At 36.6% G+C, this 15,509-nt stretch overlaps 1 protein-coding gene and 1 long non-coding RNA gene across 2 annotated transcripts; both read left to right on the top strand.

Annotated features, from left to right (window-relative positions):
- The first annotated feature begins 4,543 nt into the window (after nucleotides 1-4,543).
- On the top strand, nucleotides 4,544-5,228 carry LOC131613649 (uncharacterized). The gene is made up of 2 exons (XM_058885299.1): nucleotides 4,544-4,822; nucleotides 4,917-5,228. Exons 1-2 carry the CDS (start codon nucleotides 4,742-4,744, stop codon nucleotides 5,226-5,228), a joined length of 393 nt encoding a protein of 130 aa, XP_058741282.1. The 5' UTR covers nucleotides 4,544-4,741.
- An 819-nt stretch (nucleotides 5,229-6,047) lies between these two features.
- LOC131611509 (uncharacterized) lies at nucleotides 6,048-7,965 on the top strand. Its single transcript, XR_009286950.1, has 7 exons — nucleotides 6,048-6,347; nucleotides 6,429-6,995; nucleotides 7,080-7,190; nucleotides 7,281-7,362; nucleotides 7,452-7,547; nucleotides 7,648-7,747; nucleotides 7,844-7,965. It is a non-coding gene; the product is annotated as an uncharacterized LOC131611509 (long non-coding RNA).
- The last annotated feature ends 7,544 nt before the right edge of the window (nucleotides 7,966-15,509 follow it).

Genomic DNA, 15,509 nt, shown 5'->3' with positions numbered 1-15,509 from the left:
CAAATGATCCTAATGGTGCAAGTGAGTTTGCGATAACCCTCGCAAATGATCCTATTGGTGCAGGTGAGTTTGCGATAACCCTTGCAAATGATCCTAATGGTGCAGGTGAGTTTGCAATAACCCTAGCAAATAATCCTAATGGTGCAAGTGAGTTTGCTACGCTCATAGCAAATGATCCTATTGGTGCAGGGATTTATTTTCCCATATCAGGATTTTCTACACGAAGTTATCAATACATTTCGACCACATAGTGGTCATTTTACAATCAAATGAATATTATCAGTCCTTTTCAGGAACCTTGCCAGGCAGTCTTCTTTAAGACATATTCCATCCTTTTCAGGAGCCTTTCCAGGCAGTCTTCTACTTCGGAAAAAAAAAAGGGGTTTTACAAAGGGTTTTACAAAAGGTTCTTCAATTGGGTTAATCACGTTAGTCCCTCGGCAGTGATCTTCTCCAAAACATCATCAATAACAATCAAAGATGTTATCTTTCTTTTCAGAGCTACTAACATACTTTAACTGACAATCATGCATCATTCAACTAACATACCTCATTCATACATAATGCATATACATACATCGCTCTCATTTATTTTGAGAAGCTCACCGCATCATGCATCGCATACATCATAACATTGCATAAAATTCAGGTTGCCTTTTTAGGGTGTGCTACAACCAAAGCATCTGGTTCCTTCCAGAAAGTATTTGCTTCATATTCCGAAAAATGGTATTTACCTTGGGTGGCATCTCTAAGCTCATCTCCCACGGAATGTCTTCTCAACATATGTAAATTTCAGGGCATTTTCAGTGTCCAATCATCTTCTACCTTTAGATCACGATAGGCAGACGTGCCTATCTAACTCTTCAGGTTTAAGAAGATTGAACAGGGGCAGCTGTCATACCCCAAACTTTGCCCTCCTCTTCTCATCTCCAAGGCCTCGAATGGATCTCAAGGTCTCTCATAAGTCCTAAAAATCGAGAGAGATATGCTTGGCACAAGTCGGTCAATTTTTGAGAAAAAAAAGCTTGAAACCCTACTTTGCTTATTTCATATTTTTAGCATTGGGCCTTAAGACTTGGATTTTCCACATGATTTTAAGCTTGAGTGAGGCCCATTGGTCATATATAAATTATGTCATGATTTTTATTCGATTTTTATTCATTTAAATTCGAATTAATCCAAATAAAATCAAGTTTATTGAGATAATATTTTTATGAATTATTTCTCCAAATATCTCATCCAATGGTTATATTAAAGGGAAATATGCAAGGAATAGAATTGGTCCAAGAATAGAAATATTTGGAGAGATTTTCATTCAAAAATCCTTTTAAATCTCCACATCACCAATCAATCTTTTTCTCCTAAAAAAAACCCTAATTTCACTCATATAAAAGCTATTCTCATTCAATAAAAGAGGGGGACCGAAAAATTCACATGGAGGAAAAAAAGGAAAACAAGGACGCAGCCAATCATCCTACATCACAGAATCAAACCCACATAAATCCATTAACCTTCATCACCATCACAACCATTGAAACTTGTCCAAAAGATCCGCAGCAACAATCCAACAGGAACAGAGACGTTTCGAATCAAGGAGGAAAAAGAAAGTAACGCAACACGCAAAAATTCTCCTTCGATTTCTCCGTGACCGCTAGTAACTCTTTGGATTCACGTTTCAGTGTTCAAAACGGAGAAGTATGAATTAGAAGAAGCAAAGCAATTCTCAACAAACTCGCTTTTGCAGATCCGCGACATACACCATAACAACTTCACGTTTCAGCTTCAACAATATCACTTTCCTCAGCCGGCATCACACAAACAAATCCGGGAAGAGAAAAGAACAAAGCTCCGACGGGATATCACCCGAAGCCGCGTGAACAACCCAATCCACCGTCGACTCACCGCTCACCGCACCGATGAACTCCTCTCCGCCGCAAAAACGCAAGCAGCAACACCGCCGATAACTATTGTGTGTTTCCGATCCGGTAACTCTTCTCTTCCACTTCGATTTGCTATACCCGTGATGATGCGAGGTGAGATTCATGCTTGTTTGATTTTATTCTGGTGGTTATTATTGAATTTATGTTGTTCATGTGGAGTCAATTTGGGGAATGGGTTATGTTAGAGGAGAAGAAACTAGGGAGATCTTTTGGAAAGAGAAGAATGTTGTTGTTTGATTTGTTGCTCACGTTTTTGGTGTTCACATAACTATGTATGGTGCTTGTTAATATTTATTTTTTTTAAACCATGTGTCGCGATCTAACAGGGCTAGGATTGATCTTTGAAAAGACAAATTTTGGTTGTTTATTCTTTCCTTTTATGTCAATATAGAAAAAAAAACTCTAATCACAACAACCCTATAATAGATTTATCAATACATTAGGGTTTGCCCAATCCCACTGGCCATTTGGCCAAAGTGTTAGGAAATTAATTTATTATTCGTTTCGACTAAACCTATTGGTCACGATGGGTAATAATCCATAATCAATTATTCAACCATTTAATTAAATTGAAATAATTCAAACATTTATTCTGCTAAATGGTTTTAACCAAAGCTATTGGTTACGATGATTAGCATTTTCCCTTTTTAAAATTCGTTATTATTTTTAATCAAAGCTATTGATTATAAGGGATAACGATAAAACTAAATAATTTAAAACACACACATTTGCTATTCGTGATAATCGAATCAATCGATTATAGTGGTTAGCAATCTTCCCTTCAATTCGTTAGCCATGGTAATCAAACCTATTGATTATTGCAACTAATGGTAATAAATTAAAACCAGGGTTGTACGCCCAAATCTTAAAACACACTAAACCACGATACTACGGATTTTCATCCTTTCCACACTGCAATGTTCACAACTACGATAAGGTAATTCAAAATACCTTCGAACTTCGCATTTCAAAACAATTTTAAAACAACTTCAAAACACCTCCATAATCAAATTCTAATTCAAAGGCGTACAACCCTGTGCCCGAACTACGTTGACTCTGATTCTCCCTAAGGAGATACGTAGGCACTTGGATAACCAAGGCGAGTCCCCTTCCCTAAAATCTCAATTTTTCTCCTATTCACTTCCTTAGCCATAAACCTCAATTTTAGCCATAAACCTTTATCTTTAGATACAAACCTTAGGAAAGGGTTGAGGGTGCCTAACACCTTCCCTCGACCTGATTATAATAACATACCCCGAATCTTTAAAACTGCGTAGGGTTTCCTATTCGCCCTTCAGAATAGGTGGCGACTCTAAACCTTCAATTTTAGGGCAGGTTGCTACAGCTATAAGTTTTAAAAGTAAAATAAAAATAAAAACTGAAAAAAAAAAAAGCGTGGCTTATGGCTGACTTCAGAAAGCGCTTTTGAAAAGCGCCGCTAAAGGATGTTACTGGTAACACATGCGAAAGCGCTTTCATAAAAGTGCTGCTAAAAGAAAGCCCTGCTATAAACCATTTTCATAAAAAGTGCTGCTAGAAGCCAGCGAATAGAAAGTGCTTTCTAAAAGCGCTGTCTTAGGGCTTTAATTAACTAAAATTTAGTAAAATCCTAAAAATTCCAAAACTTTCCAAAACGTGCTTTCAGAAAACGCTCTGCCCTCTTCGCAATTCTCTCTGTCCCGACCACAATTTTCTTCCACAAACTTCCAATTTTTAGAAATGCGCTTCCCCGATTTTCTTCTCCGACCATGTTTCTGGCCACGAACCTCCGACCACATGTATCTCTTCCTCTGTCCGGTAACTTTTCTTCTCCAATCGTTAACTTTTCTTTTAAACTCCTTTTATATATTGTTGTTGAACTGAAATTGTTGTATGAAATTTTGTTGTCATTAAACTGAGTGAGAGAGATTGGTGGCGGACCGAGAGAGAGAGATAGTTTAGCATTATTGTTGTTCATGTAAATGAAAAGCTTTTAGGTAATTTTTCTGCTAAAGAAGCGATTCCTGTGATACTTTAAGTTTCAGTTTGTTGCCGATATGTGATTTGAAGTTTACATCTTTTTAAATAGCTCTGTCGCTTTTTTCCTTCTCGATGTCTAATAGAAATGGTTAAAATGACTGTACTCCAAATGATTTTTATGTTCAATCCAGTTTCTTGATGGTGTATTTGGCAGGTTAAGCCCTTTTCTCTGTCTTTTTGTTGCTACAAATGTGGAATATGGATAATCTTGAGTAATATGAAGTTATGTAGTTAAGATTTTCTTTTTCTATATAATCTATTTGTGTTTTGGTCAGAAAAATATGACTTCAATTGGCTGTAACTAGAGGCTGCACAGACTTGTATTTTAAATGCAGCAGCCTTATTTGTATGTACGAGTAAATGCATAAAAAAGGGACTGTTGCACGTGTGCATGCATTCCTACCAAGAAAAGAAAGAGACATTAGTGAAAAAAAGTAATAGTATAATTATAGCCTATATCATTCAATAAAATTTAAATATATGTCATTTTATACATATTCAATATATGGATTATGGATTATGGATTTTTATATTTGTCATTTCATTTTTATTTTTTTTCTTTATTACAGGTCAAATGACTAGTAATCAAGAAAACTCACAAGATATAAATGCTCCAGATAAGACTTCAGAGGGAGAAATTACACGAGGCATAACTATTATGAAAAAAATCATTCTTGATAGAGATAGAGGAGTAAAATATGATGTAAACTGGAATGATGATAACCAACTAATTGATCTTAATGCTGCAAAGTTGACAAGCTACATTTGGCACACTTGTTCATATGCACATTCCAATCACCTCTGATAGATGGACTAAAGAAGAGTTGGATTCCGGTAAAGATAGAATTTGGACTGAGATAAAGGTACCATATATGATTGTTGTTATTTTATTTTTGTTGATTATAATGTGTTTAAATTACTTATACGAACACAATTTATGCGTATGTTTTTTCGTAGAGGTCTTTTAACATTGAAGATAACCAAAAAAAGTATTGTTTTCAATTGGCCGGAAAAAGACACAGAGGGTGGAGATCCTTTTTAATAAACAAGTTTCTTAAGGATGAGCAAGGAAATTTTGTTAAAGTGGAACGTCCAATGAAGTATGGGAACTTCATTACACCTGAAGAATGGGATGATTTTGTAGGCAAACAAATAGACGATAATGATTTCAAGAAAGTAAGTGAACAAATCGCCAGAGAGCATCAAAACCCACGTATCCATACAAAAAAGGGTGTTTGGGATATGCACGCTTACAGCAAAAAATTGTAAGTATATATAAATGCTATGATCTTATTAATTTTCTCAATGTGTTATAATTGATGATCTTATTATTTGTGTCAATGCGTGGTTAGACGAGACGAAAAGTGACGAAACATCACTTCTGGAACATGTTTTGTGGAAGGAAGCTTGTGTGGGCAAGGATGGAGTTGTTAGGGAAGATGTTCAACATATTTAAGATGAATGTGTAAGTATAACATTGTGTCTTTCATTAAATCAAAATTTTATTAATATATAATTAATTTTTTATCTCCACTAATAATTTTTATATGTAAATGAATTTCAGGAGACTCTATCTCAATCGGTAACAACAGGTGAGGACCAGGATAACAGGAGCGTACTTAGTCGAGCACTAAATATTCCTGAGTATCCCGGTCGGGTGAGGGGTAAAGGACATGGTGTGACTCCATATTCCTTGTATAAGAATCCAAAGAAAAGAAATCATAGCAATCAAGCAGTGATGCAAACGTTGGAGGAATTAAAGGCGCAAGTCCGTGAATTGCAAAAGGATAAAGAGAGATATATGGCGGAAAAGTGCAGTTTAGAGGTGAAAGAAACTAGTTACAAAGCTAGTATCAATTGTCAAAATAAATTTCCCGAGGTAATTATATATGTTATTATGAAATTAAATTAGCCCAATTATTTTAATTGAAATATATACACATTAACAGTATCATATTTATTATTGGTTTAGGGCATTTCATCTTATCAGCTATACTTATCATCACCGACTTATTGCCTAGTTGGCAAGGGAAAAATGCATAACACTTTGGAAGATTTACTTCACCATAGACCGCTCCCTGATGGACATCTAAAAGTATCGGTTGATGTTGCATTAGATATGGATGTGTTGCTAGCGATACTTGACATTGTTTCAGAGACAACATTGATGCGAGATGCAATAAGATCATTTGTTGCATGGCCGTCAGACTTTATTTTCATAGATGATGAGGTATGTTGAAAACCATTATGAATATTTTAGTATTTAAATTTGAATTCTGAACCATTACGTACATTTTTATTACATGTTAGTTTTAGACTCCTACAAAACCCGCATCTAAGGATAAAGGGATTTTGTGGCATAGCGAGTCTATTTCATCACAAAAAGAGGTACATTTAAAGGGTTAATTATATGATCCGAATTCAAAAACTGCATGATTTTATAATTTACCTAAGTTATATGATTTTTAGGTACCTGCTCAAGAGTCACAACATGTGAGCCAGAAAATTAGTAGCTTACCCAACAAGAAAATGGATCTTCCAAGAACCGTGGCTAGAAAACCTTTTGTACCTCGATTCTGGATGTGTCTTGAAACACTTGTGGGAACATCCGATTTGATGAATGGTGCTATTTGTCAAATGGATATGGAGGAATGTATCTTTGGTTTTTCTTGCTCCGAAATAATTGCAAAGAGGAAATGGAATAGATTTTTCAGTATACAGAATTAGGCATCGGTGTTGTATACTCATACATCCGACAATGCGATCAATCTATTATTTAATTAGTCGAACAACTTATTTACACATTTCAATGAAAATAGCCTAATGTTTATTATGTTTTTAATTAAGGTTCTTGTATGAAAAATTGATGCGCAGGAATCAATTGTCAAACAAATTCCATTTCGTGTCTGCCTCCCGTGTCAATGGAGCGGCAATTGTTAAGGATCCACATTCAGTACGATATCACTTAGTTGAGACATTCATGGCCAACAGTACAGAAAGTTTGTACCTTTTACCGTATAATACTATTCCTGTAGGGTTAGTACTTCATTCTAAGTTCATTCTAATCTTTGTATCTTTTATGTTGAAAGTATCCATCAAAACTTTTGTTTTAATTTATAGACGTCACTGGGTGTTGGTTGCTATTGATCCTTTCAAATAAGTGGCGTATTATCTGAATTCGGTAGATGGTGATTGGAGAAATTATCCAGATATGAAGTTAATGATTGATACGTAAGTGAGATTGTTCTAAGTATTTGTGTGTATTTGTATATTTAATTATTTCTGTGAGATTGTTCTAAATATATGTTTTTATTTTGTTAGATCAATACAAGTATTTTGCTCTCAAAGAGAAGCTCGAGTATCACGGTCTATATCAAGCAACATTACATGGATCAAAGTGGAGGTACATTAATTTTCACAACTTTGCTTATCATACTGATGCTACTTGATAAATCAAGACAACTATACATTCTTATTTGTTTTTCTATGTAGTGTACTGAACAACGTAATAGTATAGATTGCGGATACTTTGTTATGAGGTTTATGAAAGAAGTCCTTCATTTGAATCGAATAGAGATGCCAATCACGGTATGGATTTATAACTTAGGATTTATTTTAATATTTATCGGATATTTCATATTATTTATTACTTTTAACTAAATCATGCTTATTATGTTTTGTTATGTAGTACTTTGATGAATGCAAGTGTGCTCATTACACGAAAAATTAATTGGAAGAAATCAAGGAGGAATCGTGTGAATACTTTATTGAGAAAAGAATCATATAAGGTATTGGAAGTTGAAAAGTGTTATGAAAAATTAGGTTTAATTGTGTTGGATCCAAGTTAGTTTAATTGACCGTGTTATTCTGCTCATACGTTGCAGGACCAAAAATAGTCCGCTCGTCAAATTTTGGCGATTTCGGGCTGATTTTGTTAAGGTTGATTTAGTTATTGTTAGGGCTGATTTTGGTTCTGTTGCAAACATGTGAATTGAATTATAATGGTGTATATATTTTGGATTATAATGGTATATAATGATATTATAATGGTATATAATGTTTTTTTTGTATATAACGGCTTCTTTGTTGAAATAAAGGCTCGTTGAAATGTAAGGCTTGAATTACAGGTTTATGGGATTATTCCCAAGAATATGCTTTCTAAAAAAGAAAGATAGGTAGCGCATTTACATAAAAAACGCTTAAAAATTCATTTTTTTTACGTGAAAGAAAGCGCTTTTTAGGAAAAGCGTTGCCTAAAGATGCCTTAAAAATACATTAGACAGCGCTTTTAAAAGCGTTGTCTGAAGGGAGTCAATAGAAAGCACTTTTCCTGAAAAAGTGCTGCCTAAAGATGCCAACAGAAAGCATAAAAGGCTAGACAAAGCGCTGCTAAAGGCCTACTTTAGAAAGCGCTTTTCCAGGAAAAAGTGCTGCTACAGACCTACTTTAGAAAGCGCTTTTCAAAGAAAAGTGCTGCCTAAAGTATACATAAGGCAACGCTTTTGCGTAAAAAAAGTGATGTCTATACCTACATCAACGCCACCATAGGCAGCGCTATTAAAGGCAAAAAAGCGCCTTCTTTTCCCTTTTTTGGCGTAGTGCGTGTATGCTTAAAGTGTCCCTTGTCGATCTTCGACAGAGACTTTGTCGTTGATTTGATTTGTCTGCCGTTAAGTGGGTTAGATGTGATCTCAGGTATGAACTGGTTAGAGCATAACTATGTTCATATTAATTGTTATGATAAGTCGGTGAGGTTTTCTACTCTTGAAGAGGAGGGAGATGGCTTGTTGTCAGCTAGACAGTTGCGACAAGTGATGAAAGACGAAGAGACTCAGACGTTCTCGTTGATGGCGTCATTATTAATGGGGAATCAGGCTATAATTGAGGAGTTGCAAGTAGTACGTGAATTTCCTGAAGTTTTCCCTGATGAAATTATTAATGTACCACCGGAAAGAGAAGTTGAATTTGCTATTGACCTTGTACTTGGTACCAGACCTGTTTCTATGGCACCGTGCATGATGTATGCATCTGAATTGGTGAAATTAAAGAAGCAATTGGAAGACTTGCTTGAGAAGAAGTTTGTAAGACCAAGTGTATCGCCGTGGGGAGCCCCAGTGTTATTAGCAAAGAAGAACGATGGGAGTATGAGGATATGTGTTGATTATAGACAATTGAATAAGGTAACCACTAAGAATAACACTTACAAGAATACATAACTTGATGGATCAATTGGTGGGTGCTCGTGTATTTAGCAAGATTGATTTGAGGTCGGGTTATCATCAGATTAAGGTGAAGGGTGAAGATATTCAGAAGATGGCTTTTAGAACACGATATGGACATTATGAGTATTCAGTGATGCCTTTCGGTGTTACTAATGCGCCGGGAGTATTTATGGAATACATGAACCGTATCTTTCACGACTACCTGGATCGGTTCGTAATGGTGTTTATTGATGACATTGTGATTTACTCTAAATCAGAGGAAGAGTATGCAGATCAATTGAGGCTAGTGTTGCAAGTGTTGAAGGAAAAGAAGCTATAGGCAGAGATGTCCAAGTGTGAATTTTGGCTAAAAGATGTAAGTTTTCTTGGGCATGTTATTTCGGGTAATGGAATCGCATTGGATCCATCTAAAGTAGATGCCATGTTGCAATGGGAAACTCCAAAGTCGGCTACCGAGATTAGAAGTTTCTTGGGGCTAGTTGGTTACTATGGGAGGTTTATTGAAGGATTTTCTAAGTTAGCCCTTCCGTTGACTAAGTTAACTTGTAAGGGTAAGACTTTTGTATGGGACATGCAATATGAAGAAAGTTTTATCAAAGTGAAGAAGAGACTGACGTCAGCTCCAGTTTTGACACAACCTAATCCGGGAGAATCTTTCGTGGTATATTGTGATGCTTCTAAAATGGGTTTAAGAGGTGTGCTCACGCATAATGATAAGGTAGTTGTGTTAGAACAAGATTTGTTCTGATCAATATTCTTAGTTTTGATGATAACAAGGATATGAATTTTGTGTGAGATAATGTGGTACTCTAATACATTGCAATTTCCTTTTCAGGAAATATATAAAGAGTATGCACAAATCAGCGCTCAGAAGCTTTGACTCAGAAGGTTCAGCATGCAACATCAGAACATGGTCTGGCAAGACATCAGAAGATGGTCAAGGCAGAATCAGAACATGGGTCTATGGAAGCATCAGAAGAACTTGAGATCAGAAGCAGAAGCACTGAAGTTCTCATGGTATCACGCTCAGAAGCACTTCAAGGTCAGAAGACAAGAAGATGCTATGCACCAAGCTGTTTGACTCTGATGATATTCAAACATTGTATACACAAACATCAGATCAGAAGAAAGTACAAGTGGCAGGCTACGCTGACTGACAAAAGGAACGTTGGAAGCTATTAAAGGCAACGTCAGTAGACACAGCGTGAACAAGGCTCGAGGTAGTTGACAAAAGCGTGAAACATTAAATGCAATGCTGTATGGAATACGCAAAGCATTAAATGCTCCCAACGGTCATCTTCTCAAGTGCCTATAAATATGAAGTTCTGATGAGAAGCCAAAAAAACAACAATTCTGAAAGAACTTACTCTAAAAAACTTGCTGAAACGCTGTTCAACTCAAAGCTCGGAAACTTCATCTTCATCAAAGCTCACTACATTACTGTTGTAATATATTAGTGAGATTATGTTAGACGTTGGCCTAAAGATCTAGAGGGGGGGTGAATAGATCTCACTAAGTTTTTAAGGATTTTTCTACTGACTCGAGCGAAAGCGGTTCTGAATCGACTTGCGTCTATTCTGGACCGCTATTGCAAAGGTCGTATGTGTTTCAAAACCAAAGAGTAAGTGGAATTGATGGTGAAGTAATATGATAGCTAAACAGTATGTTTTACAACTGAAAACCAATTAACTTCTAGATTGACAATTTTGATTTTCAATGCAGTAAGATTGGATTAAGCAAAAACACAAACACTTGGTGATACGTTCAAATTGATAGTGATTCAAGTTGTGGTGAATTGTGATGTTTGTGCAGAACCTTAATTCACAATTTTAACACTCGAATCGTTGATCAATTTTGCACTTATAACCAATTATGAACAGAAAGTAAAAGAGAAAGTAAAAGCGACAAGAACACGATATTTGTTTAGGCAGTTCGTCGATCGTCCTCGCTACGACTACGTCTGCCCCCAATTCCAAATTGAAATTGGGTAATCTTTCATTAATGTTGAAAGTAGTATATACAAAGAAGATAACAAAGCGATAAACGATAAACCAATTATGTCGATCCTTTGAATCTTCTTCCCCCTTAATCTTGAGCCAGATCAAGGTTATCCAAGAGCTTCACTTTGATTCCCTTCTGCAGTGTCTTGATTCCTTGAACTCCCCGTTCCTCAATCGTTACACTCAGCCGAATCCTCAATGAACGCCTCTTGATAAAAACCCCCAAGAACCACCCGTCGTGGAGGACAAAACCCGCAGATTTTATTCACCAACAAACCCCACAAACCTTCACCCACTAGGAATCTTCAATTCCGTTCCATGGACGTTATCGAACTCATCACTAACCCGCAACGCAAGAATGATTATGTGTAATTGTGTTGGAGATGATGAAGAACGAAGATGAGAAGCGTTTGTGTATCTTTCAGTCGTTGGTGTTGCTTGAATAATTACCCTTGCACAATATATATGATTGCATAACAGTTAGAACCAAGAAAAACTGATTTTTGAACTTTCTTGATCAGTTAGGTCGACCACTTGTAGTGCTTAGGTCGACCTAACAGAGCTTGCAGAATTTTGCTCCCAGTTAGGTCGACCTGTTGAAGGAGTAGGTCGACTAGAATCCTCTTCTGATGCATTCTGGGGACATTTTCACAGATTAGGTCGACCTAGTTGCCATGTAGGTCGACCTAGCAGACTGATATGAAGATTTCTTCATTTTGAGTCGACCTAAATGGTCTGTGAGTCGACCTAGCAGAGGTATATGGATTTTCCTTCATTTTAGGTCGACCTAGGTTGACAGTAGGTCGACCTAACTGCTGATTTTCTGCATTTTTCATGTCCAGCTTGTGTTGGGTCGACTTATATGCATAGTGGATCACCTTGTGCTTTCATGAGTGATCAAATGCTTTGCTTTTCTGATTCCTCCTTGTTGTTTGAATGCTCATTTGAGTTTGCCATAAATCAAAAACATGTTTGAGTGTAATCTTGTATTCACATACTCCCCCTTTTTGATGATGGCAAACCAATAGTCAAAAGCTTTGGTAGTAAGTGACACAGACTCAACAAGGCTCCCCCGTCCATCCGGCATCTATCTCTCAACAGGGCAATCTCTCAACAAAGCTCCCCCGTACGCTCAGCATCTATGCTCCCCCGTACGCTCAGCATCTATCTCCCCCTTTGTCAACATCAAAAAGAGAAAACAGGAGAATAGAAGAGTAACACGAGAACCATAGATAATAATGCTAGCATGTATAGTATAGTAGGTAAAAGGTAGTTAATGGTAGAATGAGACACATATGTGAGCAGGAGCAGTTTTTATGCATGAGGTCACTATAAGCATGTTAATTGATAGCATATTATAGTATCAATAATATTTTTGGAAGTGAACACCAATTGCGTTACCGCTTTTTCAATATGACGCCTGGCTTGATGATGAGCTACCTTTATGCTAAAAAATTGTTAGCAAGACAAATAGATATATATATAAAGTAAAGAAATAATATTAAGAGAAAACAAACGTAATTAGCCCAAATTAGAGATATCGAGTATCCCTAATTCCCTACGAATGTTGAAATATTGCTCCGTTGCTAGCGGTTTGGTGAAGATGTCAGCTAGTTGCTTCTTGCTTTCTACATGTTCAAAAGTAACGTCTCCTTTCTCTACATGATCTCGTAGAAAGTGATGCCTTATTTCAATATGTTTGGTACGTGAGTGTAAGACAGGATTTTTACTCAAGTTTATGGCGCTTGTGTTGTCGCACATGATAGGTATGTGATCAAGCTTAATGCCAAAGTCAAGAAGTTGTTGCTTGAGCCATAATATTTGTGCACAGCAGCTTCCAGCAGCTACATATTCTGCCTCAGCAGTGGATAATGCAACCGATACTTGTTTCTTACTATGCCAACTTATTAATGAGTTTGAGAATAGATGACACGTTCCACTGGTGCTTTTTCTATCGGATTTGCAGCCAGCAAAATCTGAATCGGAGAATCCTACCAAATGACACTCATTTCCTTTTGGATACCATAGACCATATGTAGTAGTGCCACGTAAATATCGCAGAATTCTTTTGACAGCTTTCACGTGAGATTCTTTTGGACATGATTGATATCTTGCACACATACACACACTAAACATAATGTCTGGTCTTGAGGCAGTAAGATACAATAGTGAGCCTATCATACCTCGGTATAATTTCACGTCAACCTCTTTACCTTTCTCATCTTTGTCTAGATTTGTATTTGTTGCCATAGGTGTGTCAATTTCCTTTGCTTCACTCATTCCAAATCTTTTGAGCAGCTCCGTACAATATTTAGTTTGATTCACAAACGTTCCATGACTGAGTTGCTTGATTTGTAGGCCAAGGAAGAAATTTAGCTCACCCATGAGACTCATCTCAAATTCACTCTGCATAAGCTTAGAAAAGTCTTTGACAAGTTTTGCATTAGTGGACCCAAATATAATATCATCTACATAAATTTGGACTAAGAGAATATCCTTATCTTTTCTTTTAATAAAGAGAGTAGTATCAACTTTACCTCTAGAGTACCCTTGACTAAGGAGAAATTTGCTCAAACGTTCATACCAAGCCCGAGGGGCTTGTTTAAGGCCGTATAGAGCACGTTTCAGCTTATAAACATGAGTTGGATACATGTAATTCTCAAAGCCGGGTGGCTGAGCAACATAGACTTCTTCATTTATATAGCCATTTAGAAAGGCACTCTTGACATCCATTTGGAATAGTTTGAAGTCTTTAGAACAAGCATAAGCAAGTAAGAGGCGAATAGCTTCGAGACGTGCTACAGGAGCGTATGTCTCTTCATAATCAATACCTTCCTCTTGATTGTAACCTTGAGCAACTAATCTAGCTTTGTTTCTAGTAATAACACCGTTTTCATCAAGTTTGTTACGAAAAACCCATCTAGTGCCTATTACTTGATGATCTCCCGGATGAGGGACTAAGTCCCAAACATCATTCCGTTTAAATTGGTTTAATTCTTCTTGCATGGCCATTAGCCAATGCTCATCAAGTAATGCGTCCTTAGCGTTTTTCGGCTCAACTTGTGAAACAAAAGCAAAATGATGGCAGAAGTTACTTATCTTTGAGCGTGTTGTAACGCCCCTTGAGATGTCTCCTATTATATTGTCAATTGGATGGTCTTTCACGTTTGTCCAGGCCTTGGGAAGTTCTTCATTGTTTGAGATGCTTTCTTTTTCATTTTCATTGTGAGACTCATCTTTCTCTCTCTCAGCATCTTTCTTTACAATACTCTCATCCTCATCTTCCTTATCCTTGACAATGTCTTCAGTGGATGGGCCTGCACCATTAAATGAAAGACCTTTCTCGACATATTTTGCATAAGATTCATCAAAAGAAACGTGTACTGACTCTTCTACTATAAGTAATCTCTTATTATATATTCGATATGCTTTGCTAGATTGTGAGTAACCAAGGAATATGCCCTCATCAGCTTTAGCATCGAATTTGCCAAGATTATCCTTACCATTGTTCAAAACAAAACACTTGCAACCGAATACATGGAGATGAGATACATTTGGTTTTCTACCCTTTAGTAATTCATAGGGAGTTTTGTTCAGTACAGGACGTATTGTTATCCTATTCAAAACATAACATGATGTACTAATCGCGTCAGCCCAGAAATACTTTGGTAGATTACCCTCATTCAGCATTGTTCTTGCCAGCTCCTCTAGAACTCGATTTTTACGTTCAACTACTCCGTTTTGTTGAGGTGTTCTAGGAGCTGAAAAGTTATGCTCAATTCCATGTTTATCACAGTATTTTTCAAAAGAAATGTTTTCAAATTCTCCACCGTGATCACTTCGAATTGCAACTATTTTGTTGTTCATTTTGTTTTGACATAATCTTGCAAATTGTGTAAAGGCTGGAAAAGTTTGATCCTTACTAGGTAAAAAGATTGTCCAACAAAATCTCGAGTAATCATCGACAATGACAAAACCATAGGTGTTTCCACCTATGCTTTTAGTCCTTGAAGGGCCAAAGAGATCCATGTGAAGTAGCTCAAGAGGGCGTGATGTTGAAACCACGTTCTTTGATTTAAAAGAGATTTTTGTTTGCTTTCCCTTTTGACAAGCATCACATAGATGATCTTTTGAAAACTTCATTTTGGGTAAGCCGATTACTAAATCTTTTGAGACAACTTTATTTAGTAAGTCAAAATTTATGTGGGCGAGACGTCTATGCCAAAGCCATGAGTCATCGCCTAGAGCAACTAGACATTTGGTACTAGACTTAGATACCTCATCCAAGTTTAGCATGTAAATGTTGTTTACTCTTAAGCCCTTAAACA

This window comes from Vicia villosa, linkage group LG6 (genome assembly GCF_029867415.1).
Source record: "Vicia villosa cultivar HV-30 ecotype Madison, WI linkage group LG6, Vvil1.0, whole genome shotgun sequence".
Taxonomy (NCBI): domain Eukaryota; kingdom Viridiplantae; phylum Streptophyta; class Magnoliopsida; order Fabales; family Fabaceae; genus Vicia; species Vicia villosa.
This window is presented reverse-complemented; position numbering and strand designations above follow the sequence as displayed.

Excerpts from the sequence above, each read along its gene's own strand:
- LOC131613649 (XM_058885299.1), top strand. The coding sequence starts at position 4,742 with ATGCACATTCCAATCACCTCTGATAGATGGACTAAAGAAGAGTTGGAT. Across the intron at positions 4,823-4,916 it reads GAATTTGGACTGAGATAAAG|AGGTCTTTTAACATTGAAGA; the intron begins GTACCATATATG and ends GTTTTTTCGTAG.